Genomic DNA, 14,918 nt, shown 5'->3' on the forward strand with positions numbered 1-14,918 from the left:
TTGAAAACAGGAGGTATGCCTCCATTCTGTGATTAATTTCAATGAGAAAATTCTAAAATATTCTATAAGCTATAAATAATAAGTCCCTCAAATTGAAATTGCTCCAAGTGTTTTCATTTTCTTTAAAAAAAAAAAAATTGCATGATTTTCGACCATCCAAGCTGACACCCCCCCCCCCCCCCCCCGCCCCAAAAAAAAAATTATTTCCATCATAATTACTACACTTATTTTACATGCATGGGTTTATGGTGCAACCTTTGTACAGAATTAGTTGTATGATGGGGAAAAAATTTATCCCTACGGATGATTTGTGAAGAGGATTCATTTGCCGCTAAAATAATTAGCTATGAGCTGCAATTTATCTGTAATTGTTTAAAATCATACACTGGATTTGCGATTTATATTCGTGGATTCCAAATTACCAGATGGTCGAATTTCATTGTCAGCTAACATGGAATTTTAGGTTGTCAGTTTGAATGTCTGGGGCGGATTTCACCAGGATTGTTTCGGAGCTACTCGAAATCGCTGAATAATTAATCTTACGGTTTCTCATCTTCACTTCGAGTCGTAATTGAAATTCTTCGAGTCGCGTAAGATCCTCGGTCAATGTCCTGTCATCAGTTAAGATCGAGCGATCAATCAATTCGCTTTGAATCACGGTGCTGTTTTTTTTTTTTTTTCCTATTCGTCGGACGTACAGTCACGTCAAAAAAGTATCGAATCAAATACCTGATCATGGAAACGTTTAAATTGCGTCATTCAAACAAATCTACTTACATCCAGCTAAAAATTTTTCAAAACAAAGCAAGGACGTTATTCTGCCATTTGTTTCTACCGAAAAATTCGTATTCTTTGTCCGATTTTGAGTAACAATAGATAATTTCGTTCGTGAATCTAAATTTTCCACAAATTGTCTGAATTTGATTTTGTATAATATCAGCAATGTATTTTCGAATTACAAGTTTATTGTCTGTAACTTATAAATGTTGCGTGAAAATGTCGGAATTTTTATGGCAAAACGACAAGCTAAAGAAGAAATTCATGTCTCAGAAGATTTGAAGAAAATTTATCAACGAATAAAAAGAGGTCTTTTTTTAAAAACCACAATCAGACAAAATATATTCTTCGAATTTATTGATGGTGATCAGGTGTTTAAAGTTGAAATTCAGGGTCGAAAATTTCTCCTCAAAATCACCGGCACATTTTAAATTATGTATTCCATGCATCCTGAAGGACCGGAATACGAGTATGAAAAATGCGAAGCCTGCTCCATAATTGTCGTTATTAAACCAGAAGCGCACTTCGAGCTTGTCAGCCGGAGTGAAAAGCTTGACTCACATATATGTATGGACACGGTAATCCAATATCGAATGGTTCAGCTCAATATAAAAGGTTTATCGGTTAATGGTTAACAGGAGCACTTCCAGTTGGCGAGCCACAGGCGTTTCCTGTTAGAATCGATTACTTACTTCGGATATAGAATTTCCAGCGAAAATGGGATTCTCAGAAGCGCAACAAATTTAGAACGACGTTAATTCAACATCAGCCACGCCTGTTAAATTCGATTAACAAATGGCAAACGCTACGGTACAATAAATTCAGTAGTTTACATCAGCCCTTCACCACCGTCGGTGTTTAACGAATTTAAAAAATCGCTTATTACGAACCAGAAGTCAGAATTACGAGATTCAAAATGGCAGGAATTTTCTGAAAGTTCCAAATTTTCTTTTATCAAAAAACTGGCGTAAGGAAAATGCTGAAAAAAATGTATATTATAAAACTGTGTATGGAGAAAACGTACAAAATAATTTCAGAGCCACAGCTGTTTACGTTACGAAAAAACCAATCTTCTTTTTTGTACATTAATTGCTTACAACCAGCATATACGTAAATAAATTATTGCAATTTTGTATGAAATTTTTATAATTTAGGCACCCAAGTGTCTAAAGAGTGTTTGTGCTTTTTACATGCAAAAAGGTGCCAAAATATATCAGAAAAACGAAGAAAAAAAAACTTAAGACTAAATCGGTACCTTTGAAAGGTTTGAGTCATATCCTTTTGTCATAACTCCTGCGGTTTCCGGAAGAAACTGACGATATCCTACGTGGCACACATTTTACATGGATTAGCGAGTATTATGCATATAATATGTTGATTTTTTCTCTCTCAGCGCAATCATTTTTTATCTTTATCTCAATCGTGAGTTGATCCCCAGAAATAATTTCCTCCTAGATCGCAGCGACTTTCTTAATTCGATCAGCTTCAACTCGATCGTCAAAAGCTTCAGTCACCCTGTTTAACTTTCGTTTAGGTTTTTTATTCGACACAATTTTGACCTGACTGTACGTCCCACGCATCCTTAATGTAGAAAATTCGAGGCTGTAACAGCGATTGCGAATTTACAATCATCGACTCCAAGGATTAGGCGGAATTTTTTTTTTGTAAAACACGTACATCGACTTATACACCCGTCACGTCAGAGTGGATTTTTTCCCTACAAGCAATTAGCCAACGTCAACGCCTTCGAATCACCCGACCGATGTGGTAAACAGGTGAACGACCTTTACTTGCTCAGGGGGTTTTTAAGGGGTTATACACAGTTAGAATTTTCAAAAAACCGATTTCTTTTTTATTTTATTTTCTTAACGTACATATATTCAAGAATACACACAGAAAATTTCCCTTCCCTTCTAATATATTTAGATGCGTAAAGCAAAAGTGTGCTATTGTTTCTTTTATACCTGAAAGGTAAATTTTTATTTTTCTCTCCCCAAACTTTAAACGCGTTTTTTTCGAAAATAGTGTTTACAAAGTCGGTGACCAACATTACTCAAAAACGGCTAAACCGATTAGTCTCAAGTTTTAACACGAGCTTCTTAAATATATTTTTTAGTAATTAATCGAAGATAAATATTTTTTTTTTTATATAAACAATTAAAGGCCGAAATTTTGGTCAAAAATCGATTTTTTTTTTTTTTTTGAGAAACCGCCATTATGTCAAAAAAATTTATTTTGCTTATTCCTTCGATTAATTACTAGATTTAACATTACTTTAACGAAATCTGTTTGGTTTTGTAATTTCTGAGGATCCAATTCAAAGATATAGTCGTCACCGCAAAACGTCTTTTTTGAGAGGAGCTCCCGGAGATCAGCTGTAGGTCCTTTCCAAATAAATATTTTCACTAATACTAAATCTTAAAATAAATTTAAAAGATACCGTAATATGTGTACAAATTTTTAGATCAATAAATTTAAAAGTTTTCTCAGAAAAAATTCTGGAAAATTCGCTTTTCTTCGGCCTTCTAACTGTGTATAACCCCTCAAGCAAGCAGAAACGTGGAAAGAGGATATTTTCGAAAGACGAAGAATTTCCTAACGTAAAGCGGTAGGGAACGTTCCTTCCCCATGATTCATGGAATATATCATCCGGGTCGAAATTGCCCGTCATTTCAAAGCTGGATGCGACGTGCAGCTATTATATACAGTACGTGATACGATATTCGGACGAAACGAGCGAATATTTACTAGCGACACAAAATTGCGTTCGTCGGTGCGACGCTTTGTAAAGCGGATAAGAAAATTCGACGACATTTCTTCCATAGAGATTTTCTTTTCACTATTCGTACGAAGGGATCAATTTTTTATTTTTTTACTTTTTTTTTTCTCCCCTTATCAGGACCATTTTTCTCCCGATATTCGAGACGTTTCCTTTGCATCGCAAATATTGTACTCTTCCCTCTTTTTCTTTTTTCTTTTTTAAATCAATTACAGCGCTTCCAACATTCACGTTATTTTATACATGTAATAATTTTTCACGCGCGGCTCGGTTTGTGCGGAGAATAAGTAAAACGGATATAAGGTTGACTCTGTTATTATTTTCTAGTGTGCTTGTGTTAACCACATTGCGTGTCAAATGCTCGTTTATTACAGATATAATCGTGTTCGTAGAAGGCTTTGCGGAAAAGTGAAAGGAGTTTCCGTAGACACGTGTGGTTGTTTACGTTTATGGCGAAAAAATGGATATCAAATAATATTTAATAAGTACACTGTTGTAATCGTCGAAAAAAGGGGAACTTTTTATCATGTTTTTTTTTCTTTCTTTTTTTTGGCCTTTTACAGTTAGTTACGAAGAGCTTTATTCCGATCGACTAGAATACCCGGCGCGAGTTACTCTACAGAGTGAGAATGACCAAAAATAATCGATTATTATTTTCGCGATTAATCGTGTATGATCGAGTATTTTATGAACTCGATCGCTTTTCCTCAAAATCAGTTTTGGTATTTTTACTCCCACGAATGACGCAATACAATATCAATTTACGTAATTAAAGTATCAATTACTATTATTGTCTTACTAACTAACTATACTTATTTGATACAATTATTGCAAGATAAATTAATATATTCACCTAATATTGAAAAATATTTTAAATGAAACTATAAATTATCAAAAAACTTTTCCGCCATTAAGACTGCAGACTGAAGTTTGCGAAATTTTGGCTTCAAGTGCACGGTTTACAAAAAAAAAAAAAACACGAAATAATCGATTAATCGACTAATCTTTATGAATTAAATCGAGTCGTATTGGATTATTTATTTTTTTTGGACTCTACTAATCGATGCATCGATTGTTTTTAGCTTACTGTCCATCGCCACGTACCAGAGCCTCTTGATCGCGTGATTCCGCTGCCTTGATTCGCGACGAATGCGCGTGGAAGAAGAAGAGAGAAAAAACAAAAAAAAAATTGCTACAAGTAGGCGGGGGGAGTAAAAATGGATGTTTATGAAATAATAACAAACGGAGTATTGTCAACAATTACTATATCAGAGAGAATCGTAGTACATAAGCTTTGACGACAGATTACGCGACGGTGCTGCAGGTTATCGCGGTTTATCTCAACGTTTTCACGATAGAGATCAGAATCGCGTCACACCGTGTATGACCCGAAGCCTATAAACCAACTTCTGCCGGCATCGACATATTTTTTTTATCAAGTAATTACGCCGATAAGCTATACCAAAGCCCATGCACGGCTCTTCGAGGACAGCCCTTGCCTATCGTTTGGCGGATCGTCGTTTCACGATATTGCAAAGAGACACAGGATCCGATCGCGTATATATATATAACTGAGCACCGAACTGATCGACGACGCGATTAAAACCTCGGAATTATTTATGGCTGCTCGTCCTCTAGTGTTGGTTTTTTTTTTCTTTTTTTCGGTTACATTTTTTTCAATTTTTTTTTTTTTTTTTCTCTCTTCCAACCCTCATTCCATACCAAAATCGCATACGAGCAGCGAAAAGTCAGGGGTTAATACACAATAACAACAACAACAACAACAATAATAATAATAACAACAACAACAATATACGAAAGACCGTTAAGTGCGGTGTAAACATGTAACGTATAAAATATACGATGTGCGTAACAATATTTTATTCGGCGAAAAATTTACAAACTGTTCGAGATAACGTGTTATTGATACGCCGAAAAGTTTTTTTTTTTTTTTTTTTTTTTCTAAATTCTTTTATTTTTTTTTTTTCTACTTTTATCACAGTTTGGCAACTACTCACCGACGCGATAAGAGATATTGCAAAAGGAAATAAATGATAAGCAATAAGGAGAGAGGAGAAATATGTTATACGAGTACGTGTGGAAATTTATTTCGCCTAGGCACAGCGCAGAGTGTATAACTATGTTTTCGAACATTTTTCTACCTGTCAAGGCGCCTGAACGGTATCCGCTTTCTCGACCTAGTTTCCGGCCCCTTTTCCTCTATTACTTATAGTAACACCGAAGGAGGTTGAGCTTTTTTTTTTTTAAACACTTTAGCTGAAAGAAGATTCTGCCATAATTTTGGTCATAAAATGATAGGCGAGGCGAATTTTGATGCCAGGAATTCGGAGAACTGTTTAATTCAACTCTTTGTGGGCGTGTTTGTGTATGGAAAATTGATAGTTTTTTTTTCCAAGTCCCGCGCAAATTTAGTTCAACGTGAATTATGTGGGCTTGATATACCTTAGGGTGAATCTGGAGAGGATAAAAATCAGTTAGCAGCACGACACGACAGCGTTTGATCACCGATTCTTGATCGCTCGACCGTTTAAGTTCGTGTTAAATGAAACGCTAGCTGCAATATCGCACGATTGATGGTGCGGATTTAAATTCATCATACGATAATGGACGACACGATTAAAGAAACGAAGAGTCGTCGGTAAGTTATAAGGATTCGTGACTTTACGCGGTTCACAAGCGCCTAGCCATGATTAAACGGAACGTAATCGATCGGCATTATTTTGGCGAAAAATGTTAGGCCGCGAGAATGATGAAGTTAAACGTGTTAGAACTTTTTGGAAATAGAAAAATGCAGTCCAGTTGCACCGTGACGAGATTCTACTAAGGTATCGAGGGTTCGAGATATTTGAAAAAATTTTGAATTTCGGACTTTCTTATCTTATTCGAATGAACATTGGAACCTTTGGCTGCTAATTTCAGCCTTGTGCGAGAATGAATGGTCGGTAAACAAATTACGCTCGATTAATGGTGGATTACATTAAGCGATCAATAAATTTTCCCCTACCTTAGCCCTAAAACTGTTTCTCATGACACAAACTGGACACTGAGTCGTTCATGGTTTTTTCAAGTTTACATATTCGAGGAAACTTTTAAAGGTTAACGCCACTCTCGGATTTTGGAAAATTTGATTTTTTTTTTTACTTAAACAATATTTTAGGGTCATGAAAACAATATCCAGATGGTTCTATAGCGTCGAAAAAAATTTTGAATGTTCAATTTTCGATTTTGAAACAGTAAAACTTTAAACGCATTTTTCTCGAAACCACTTTTTTCAAACTGGGAGGACCGATTACTTGAACACCGTTTCGTGGGTCGATTTGTAATTTTGACAGTAATTACATTGTCTGTGGAAGTGGGCAGCCTTTTTTTTATAAACAATTGTCTGCTTATTTTTAGGCCAAAAATCAAATCATTTTTTCAAAAGTGCATCACTCCAACAAAATGTGATTAAAAAAAAAAAAAAAACAACCTACGTAGTTCTATAGGCAATAGTGTATAAATTATATAAATATTTGGTTTCTTTTTCCAGGTCTTATACTTTACGAGAAGTTTTGAAAAAAGGCGATTTCAAAGACTGGCTCCGTCACCGCCATTTTGCAGCACAATGACAGAAAAAAAAGATTGTCTTTCATAATTTAATGCGTGTCAAATACACCCTCTGAGAATAAATCCTATTCCATTTTCCATACTCCAAAAATAAATCGTCAAAGTTAGGCCTTTTTTTCTGCTGTTAGAGTGGTTTTACCCCTTAAAAGAACTCGGGACCATACAGGTTGATGTCTGTATTGTAAGATTACGTTCAAACATGTGTTTTATACCATTTATTGAGGACAAAATGACCCGGCGTGCTGTTGAAGAGTTAAAAAAAACCACAATAAGCACAGCAAAGTATGTCAGACTTACATTTGCGGTTGATGTTTAAGTGTTCTTCCACCGAAGGATCCACTTCCATTGCATTCCCCGTCATCCGGATTCACCCTTGTTCATCGCTCGACGTTCACCGATTCCATCCGCATTTCTGTTCGCAACTCACCATCGATACAATCAAATTGCGATATTTCTTCTCCAAAGCAGCGTATGATCGGTTCTTGGACTTCAAACCGGCGCAATTTTAAGTTCCACGTTACGAAGATCCGAGAAACAAATTCGCAACGTTGTCCATGAACATGTCCAGAGATTGTTTCAGCTCAACGATTTTCTCCCTTTCATCCATTCTATTCTCGAACCGAAAATAAGAGCGGTAATAATTATTATTCACGAATATTGTTCCTCTTTTCAGCGCGTCATTTCAACCGAAAACTTGGATTAATTACAAAGGAAGGGGATGATGGTTTTCCCTTCCGCAAATGCCGCTGTCCACTTCTTCCTGATGTCAGCCGAAAATAGCGCGAGAAGGTGAGTTTGACGGGCGCAGAGCGGATCGTCGGCAACAGGTAAATCCGCGATAACTCTCGAAACGTGGTGCGGGGGAGGAGACGATCACTGACGGAGCGTCGCGACGCTACTGGCGTAAACTCTGCTCGACGCTTCTCGTCTCGTCTCTGGTCTTCTCTTCTCTCGCGCGTGGAAACCTGCGCTGTGTTTCTGGTCCACCGTGTTTCGCCCGGTCCAGATTGACATTTTTTCTTCGCTTCAATTCACCGTTTCTGCGTCCGTGACATTTAAATCAATTCGTCGCCTCCCTTCCCCAGAAATCTAAGGACGGTTAGATCTGCCCGAGGAGAATCAATTTACTATCCTGCATTTCTGACGATTCTTTTTACACCAATGTGTTTATCCGCACACAATTGATCGTCGATGCGATCCTTTTATTCTTTTTTTTTTTTTTTGTGTATAATCGGACTGTCATTGAGATTCCGAGGATTCCAAAACTCGTTCCCAATGGCTAATCGATCGTTTCTACAACTTTCAAACATTTCGGATGGCTAAACAATTCTCCAAGAACTCAAAGGTGCCACGGGATCGAAACAGATTTTGCGTGAAATTTACTTTCGAAGGCTTCGGAAATAACATCAAACGGTGGGTTTAAAGCGGTTTCGCAGACGACTGCAGGTGTGCTACTACAGATTTCAAGGGCGGTTTACCTCTGGAATAGTTACGAAAATACCCAGGGGTTCAACGATGACGATAATTTTAGGCGATTTTCAATACCATCCAATGTCTGCGACGCTACGACTCGATGTAGTCGAGTTTGTTATTGGCAGATAAGGCAGCTCGGAATAAAACGCTGCGTTTTTTAAATACACATCCAATCAGTCTCTTATCGCATCCAGCCGCACATGTTGGTACATGTTGGGTTATTAGATACGTCAGGAAATTTGATAGTGCGATGCCTGGTAAACTCTGCCACACAACCAGTACCACCAGTACATATTACACAAGCCTGAAACTGCTGCAACTAATCGGTGCAAGATCTACAATGATATTCGAAATAGCTCAAGCCAAAGCCCCCCAAGATCTTGGGGTGATTTTCCAGCTTGCGGTAACCTTGTGGCCATTTTCCATGAGTGCGTGATTGGAATTGATGCCGGAAACCAGCGGCCACGAAAAATCCGAGTCCATCCACTGTCTGAAGGGGTAATAAATCATTAACATCGACCTGCAGTGGGAGGGCGCGAAATAAATCACAACTGTCGAACGCGGGGTGGAGATCGGATCCCTGAAAGAGAGACGCAGAAGCTACCTTCAGGAAAGCTACTTTTGTTTTATTACCGAATTTTCGATCTCCTCTTTCGACGGCTACCACATTACACTCAGAGACCAAAGTGTCCCGTTTTCATCGTAGTGTCGCAGTGTTGCAATATCTCACTCGCCGTTCGTACAGCACTACGGTGTCCGTTGGGCAGCTGTTGCTGTCACCGAGGTGGACACGGTTATGAGAACAAACGAGGATGATCTCCGATGATATGTTAGTCCCATTCTGGGTTGGAATTTTTCCTGCTACCCCGCGTCATTGTATCCCTTTCGTTAGGTACAATTTTCATCGATAATGAATGTCAGGGTCACGTAACGCCTATTTGTCACTTTTTACAGTCGAAGCATCGCGTCTGGCTCTCTGAGGGCATTTTTTCCGATCAAATTATCACTCACCACGCGACAGGTGCTCGGACTCCACGTTGTAAATTCGTATAAGTTCAAATCGAATCACCGTTCGTGGCTGAGGATCGTTTCGTTCGGAGCATCACGCAATCGGTCATAATTTTATTACTCTGTGCAGTGCACGCACAATGTCTGCGAGAAATCCAAGCGATACTACTTTGTGCACACCCTGAGAAAGGATTGTTTGCTTTGATACCAAGCATCGGGAATCCATTTTTTTACTGCTATCAAAACAGCTCCAAGATCAACAACAACTTGTCTACCATTTTTTTTTCCAGCTGTTCGTTTCGTTTTTCACAAGGATATGCCGTTCGAATCGCCTCTCTGAAAAGAAAAAGTATGCGACGAACGACGCGACGCGACCGCTTCAGACTCCAGTACCAAAGAATCTGTGTAAACGAAGTGGTATTTATATTCCGTCTAGTCTGTCGTTAACATTGCTTCTGGGAACTGTGCCCCTAAGTTTCTGGTATTTTCGAGGGTCAGGATTCGAAGGAAATATTCAAAGCAACTACTTGATCGGGCGAAGGACATCTCCTGAACATCGGTCAATCCCGCAACTTCTGCACCGAGCAAGTCGACATCAGGTCTGTGTCAGGTTACATGGGTAATCCAGAGCTATTTTTTTTTTAACGCTCAGTAATCCCCCATGTTACTTTTAGAGGTTATTTATTGTCTGCGTACCACCTCGTGCATAGAAGGACGGGAACAAAGTATCAAAATCAAGAAAGGTCTTTCATAGAAAGGCTAGAGTTGGCAATGAGGTCGATTTTGATTGTACCAAAGGCCAAAGATAGGGAATAATCGCTTATTACCGCCACAGGCACCAATTAAAATCTTGGTCTGGTCAAAGGTCAACTCTCGGAGATGTTTTTACTCCATTTGTGGTGGTGGTCGGGTCACCGTATCAAAAGCTGGAAGACCGCTGTCCATGGATTATTCGACTGGAAATTATGAACGACTAGACGACCTAACGAGCCAATAGCGAAGATGATCGAAGACTTAGAGATTTTTTTCAGCGACGTATAGATATCTACTTATTTATGCACCAGAATCCAAAAGTACAAGGTCATCTGCTTGAAACTTGTGATAGCTAACGCGACGGTGGTTCTTAAAATCTATAGCAAGAGTGGAGGGCTTTTAATACATCTGACTAATTTGTCAGACTTAAAGTTTTAAACGGGTAATCGTATAACTCGGAAGGTATATACTGTCCAGACGACGCAGACCGCGGAACTTGTTAATCGGTGGCTGACGAAGCAACCTTTAATGCCTGTTGTGATTGAGGATTTCAAAGGACCGAACCAATCCACCAGTGTTCTTACAACTGCTTGGACACGTTTGCAATGTATATCTGTATGTATAATACATATGTCATTGAACTTTTGCCCAATAAGTATCTTAATTATAGTCAAGCTAGAAGTGAAACCTGCGATAAGTTTGCGAAACCGATCGATACGAACCTGGTCAATTTTTCAACTCTGATGAATCTTGAATTCGTTTTGAACCTTGGAAGAATTTCTCGCCGGCTACTCCCAGCATGGTAGTGCTCCGGATAAACCTGCGGTTCCAGCATCCGCACGGCGACGAGTTAACAGTTGGTTCTAGAGGAAAGACGGACAGCCAAGTATCGTTTTGAAGATGGAGTATACGTGTCTGCAAGCGCAGTTACGAACTTGGAAAAATTGGTCTACAGGGTTTCGTTACGAGTTCGAATAACTACGGGGTGATTAGGAATCGACGATGTCCAAGTCAGTGCGATGACTTTGGAAAGGCAGCGCCTTCTCAACAATGAACACAAAGATTTCACACCGTTCAATGAAAACTCCAGGTTCCTTGGACGGTCTTATCTGTGATGATTATACGAAAACCGCAACGGACGTGAGTCCAAGACTCGGAGAACACAGCCACAGAGCTTCCTGCGATAAATGGTATAAATCCACGCCCAAGTAGCAGCGAAATCAGTTCCTCCGTGTGTTTTGGCGAGGCACAATTACACGTCGGTATCAAAGTTGAAAGACAATCATGAGGGTCACTTTCTTGGCGGTGTTCGCCTTCACCGCCGTACTTTTCGTCGGCGCGATAGCTCGCCCTGAGGGTATGAAGGAGCCCAAGAGACGTTTTCGGCGCTGGGTTCAAGAGCGGGATGGGTCCAGGAGAACCTGGGCCCCAAACCCTTCGCCGGCTCTACGGGAGCGGGAATCGATCGATCTTCGCCCCTCTAACAGCTACGGTGATTCGAACTTATACCCGTCTGGACAGCTGCCGGTTGAAGATTTGTCGTTTCAAGAGGGTGCCTATGGGGATGAGGCCATGGAATGGGACAGGAGCGACGACTTCCCGGGTACGGATACGGGTCTACGCGCTTACTTCGGACTACCCAAGTTAGACGACGCACGAAAACATCTTCCACAAAATCTGGATTTTGATGGTGACAACGAGATAAGCTACCAGCAGGGCCGCAATAACCTCCAAAAGTATGACCAAAATATCGACAATGAGTATTACGACAATGGGTACGATGATTACGAGGAAGATCTTTCGGATCCAAGTGATACCTACGATGATGAGTCGAGATCAGACGTGGAGACGTTCTATCCTGAAGAGCATTCTAAATCTGGCGGCGACAACTCCATGCAAAGGGATGGATATCCAGCCGCTTCATCGCGCATGTATTCCAACGGTGAGTTTCTCTTCAGGAATTTTATTACCGTATAAGAATACGCCAAAAAATCATCAAAGGCACGTCAGCTCTGCCGATAACTACAATCAGTACGTTCCTAGGCATTTGGATCATAAGGAATTTATTCGGCGAGAAGTCAACGATATTTCTCTTGCCGTTTTTGAGTGAATAATGTATTTTCTGTTTGCAGTTGGTCGTAACTTTCGCATTGACAAGCGTATAGGCGCCGATCTACCTCCTAGACATCAAGCCGAGCAAAGACGTTGGTGAATATTGGATTTAATTAATGAATCAACGACTTATTTGTATATTTTCGTTCGATACCCTTCGAAAACTTCTGGTCGTAGGGTGCAGCAAAGTATGTTATGTTATAATAATTTTCATGCGTGGTGTGTATAAATAAAGCATCTAGTAGTCCCATTTTCGTTTCCTCTTTGTCCTTTATCCATCTCTCTCCCTCTTTCTCCGAAAGTATTTCCATTATTTTCTTTAACGGCTTAACGACATAACCGGCCAGTTGCTTTTTCCTCAGAGTTCTGGGCCCAGTTAGTTTCAGTATAATTATAAGATATCCATGATTTCAGACATAGTTTCGCAATAGTGCGTTTAGTCATTCTATTACACATAAGCTGCTGTGTGTTCCGTTGCCAAAAAGCAACCTGATATGTGAAGGGTCGTTTTTTTGAATCATTCTTTATTATGGCGCGGATCAAACAACGCCGCCACTCGTTGCTCATCAACTTTCCGGACCAATGCTTTGACAAGTATCACGGAATATTTTTGAAAATACTGATATTGCTGTGCTTGATAATCTAATATGAAATAATATGAACCTTACGACGTTGCTTGAACAGAGTAGACTTCGCCAAAGCATCGTGCATGATGTGATCGTATCACTTTATGCTTCCACGAAGAGTGTGGTTTCAAATTAATGCGACGGTCTTATCTTTGGAACTCCGAACTTTTCTTCAAATTGCAAACCATAAGACGAAACTGGAAGTAAGTATAAACTGTGCGAGACATCATGACAAGGTCTCGACAGACGTAATCGAATAAATCGGCACTTCGTGTAAACCATATAACTCGGAGAAGTTTTTTTCAGCCTGCTGACTCTTTGCGGAAGTTGAAGGTTTGAGAAACTTGCTCGGTACGTACGAGGAAAAATATCTGCACAGGAAATCTACGGCATCCTTAGCGAGGATGTGGTCTCGGGAATTCCGGGTATAACACTCGCTTGTTTTATAGCCGCATTAGTTGTCGCCGCTCCTACTCCTCATCATTTTATTGAGGGCCATTCTTTCAGCCCATCAACTCTCCTCGCAGGCTAATGAATACCCGGATAACAGAGTGAGGCTGGTACTTTGCACATTCTCTTCTCCCTGCAGATGCCTCTCAACGGCCATTCGAACATCATCCAGTAATTCCTGCACGACTTATTTTCGGCGGCGTATCTCCGTCTCTTCATCTGGGTCAAACCACCTCCCGAGGATCACGAATGGTACCACGAGGCACCTCTGCAATGGGGAGCAGAAGATTTTTGCTCATGCTTTCTTGGCGAAATTTTCATAATCCCATCACCACCCTCTCCCTGGTAATCTCGGATTCTCACTTCGCGACTCTCGTTCTACTGGTTGACGATCAAGCTCAACCTGACGCCCGGATCATCCTTCTGAATAGCCGCCCGGCTCTGGGATCTCGCATATTTTCACCACCCAGAAGAGTTCGCTTGTACTCCGATCTCGACCGTGGCGACCTCTGTGCGACGCGAAAAATCCGCAACTGCTCATCTCGAGCTGCGCAGAACTGAAACAATGGATTAGAATATATTAGGAATGTCACTTTTATCTTTGTTTAATAAAAAGTTTTCTATTCGTGTAGAAATTATCATTGACGAAATGTAAAGAGAAAGAAAATTTTATAGAAAATCTTTTCTCACGGAACATCTGGCCTGTTACGACTATCGAATTACTATTAATTATATATAGACGATTTCCGCGCTAATTGACGATTGAGTTTTGAAAGTGAAAGTTACACAGTTCTTGGAACCGTCATATGGAACGCTTCGACGGTTCAAAGCTTCAAGCAAACGTAAGGTAAATTACCACTAAGTCGGGCAATCGGGGAAGCCTGAAGAGAAACTCGATCACTGTAGTTTAACAGAGATATTTTTTACCCGCGGAAAAGCTGGTGGGCAGCATGATCAAACGACTATGTCCAAGAGGAGAGATTAATGGTTTTTTCTGGCTTCGACTCCCACCGCACAAGGCCTGGATAGCTGAAAATTTGTAAGCTTGGAAAGTTTACGCGTTAGTAAGGAACCGCAATGTACCTTCGGTTTGGTCAGAAATCACATGTCGGAATAAATGGTAAAAGGATTCAATACTGAATCTTGATTTAAAAAGATATCTTGACAGTTATTATGCGTATTGCTTCAATATTGCACGAAAAAACTAGAAGTGTAATAATTCAAACAGAGGATTGTAATTGCGAAAGAAAAGCAAAAAATTTTTTAAATTACGTGAAAAAAAATTGCGACATAATTTACGACGCGTAAACGAA

The 14,918-nt window shown here is 39.8% G+C and overlaps 2 protein-coding genes across 2 annotated transcripts in view; one reads left to right on the top strand and one right to left on the bottom strand.

The window, feature by feature from the left end:
* The window catches only part of LOC124180938 (G-protein coupled receptor dmsr-1), a 30,113-nt gene extending 22,046 nt beyond the window's left edge, over positions 1–8,067 (bottom strand). The window contains exons 1-2 of the mRNA XM_046566894.1: positions 7,891–8,067; positions 7,481–7,791 (exon numbers count right to left, since the gene is read on the bottom strand). The gene's annotated coding sequence lies outside the window, so the exon portion shown is untranslated. The remainder of the gene's footprint in view (positions 1–7,480; positions 7,792–7,890) is intronic.
* A 3,558-nt stretch (positions 8,068–11,625) lies between these two features.
* LOC124181098 lies at positions 11,626–12,779 on the top strand. Its single transcript, XM_046567307.1, has 2 exons — positions 11,626–12,359; positions 12,550–12,779. The coding sequence occupies exons 1-2, from the start codon at positions 11,702–11,704 to the stop codon at positions 12,627–12,629; spliced, it is 738 nt and encodes a 245-aa protein (XP_046423263.1). The 5' UTR covers positions 11,626–11,701; the 3' UTR covers positions 12,630–12,779.
* Positions 12,780–14,918: the final 2,139 nt, after the last annotated feature.

The sequence above is a fragment of the Neodiprion fabricii genome, chromosome 1 (genome assembly GCF_021155785.1).
Source record: "Neodiprion fabricii isolate iyNeoFabr1 chromosome 1, iyNeoFabr1.1, whole genome shotgun sequence".
NCBI classification, from domain to species: Eukaryota; Metazoa; Arthropoda; class Insecta; order Hymenoptera; family Diprionidae; genus Neodiprion; species Neodiprion fabricii.

Excerpts from the sequence above, each read along its gene's own strand:
- LOC124181098 (XM_046567307.1), top strand. The coding sequence starts at position 11,702 with ATGAGGGTCACTTTCTTGGCGGTGTTCGCCTTCACCGCCGTACTTTTC. Across the intron at positions 12,360-12,549 it reads ATCGCGCATGTATTCCAACG|TTGGTCGTAACTTTCGCATT; the intron begins GTGAGTTTCTCT and ends TTCTGTTTGCAG.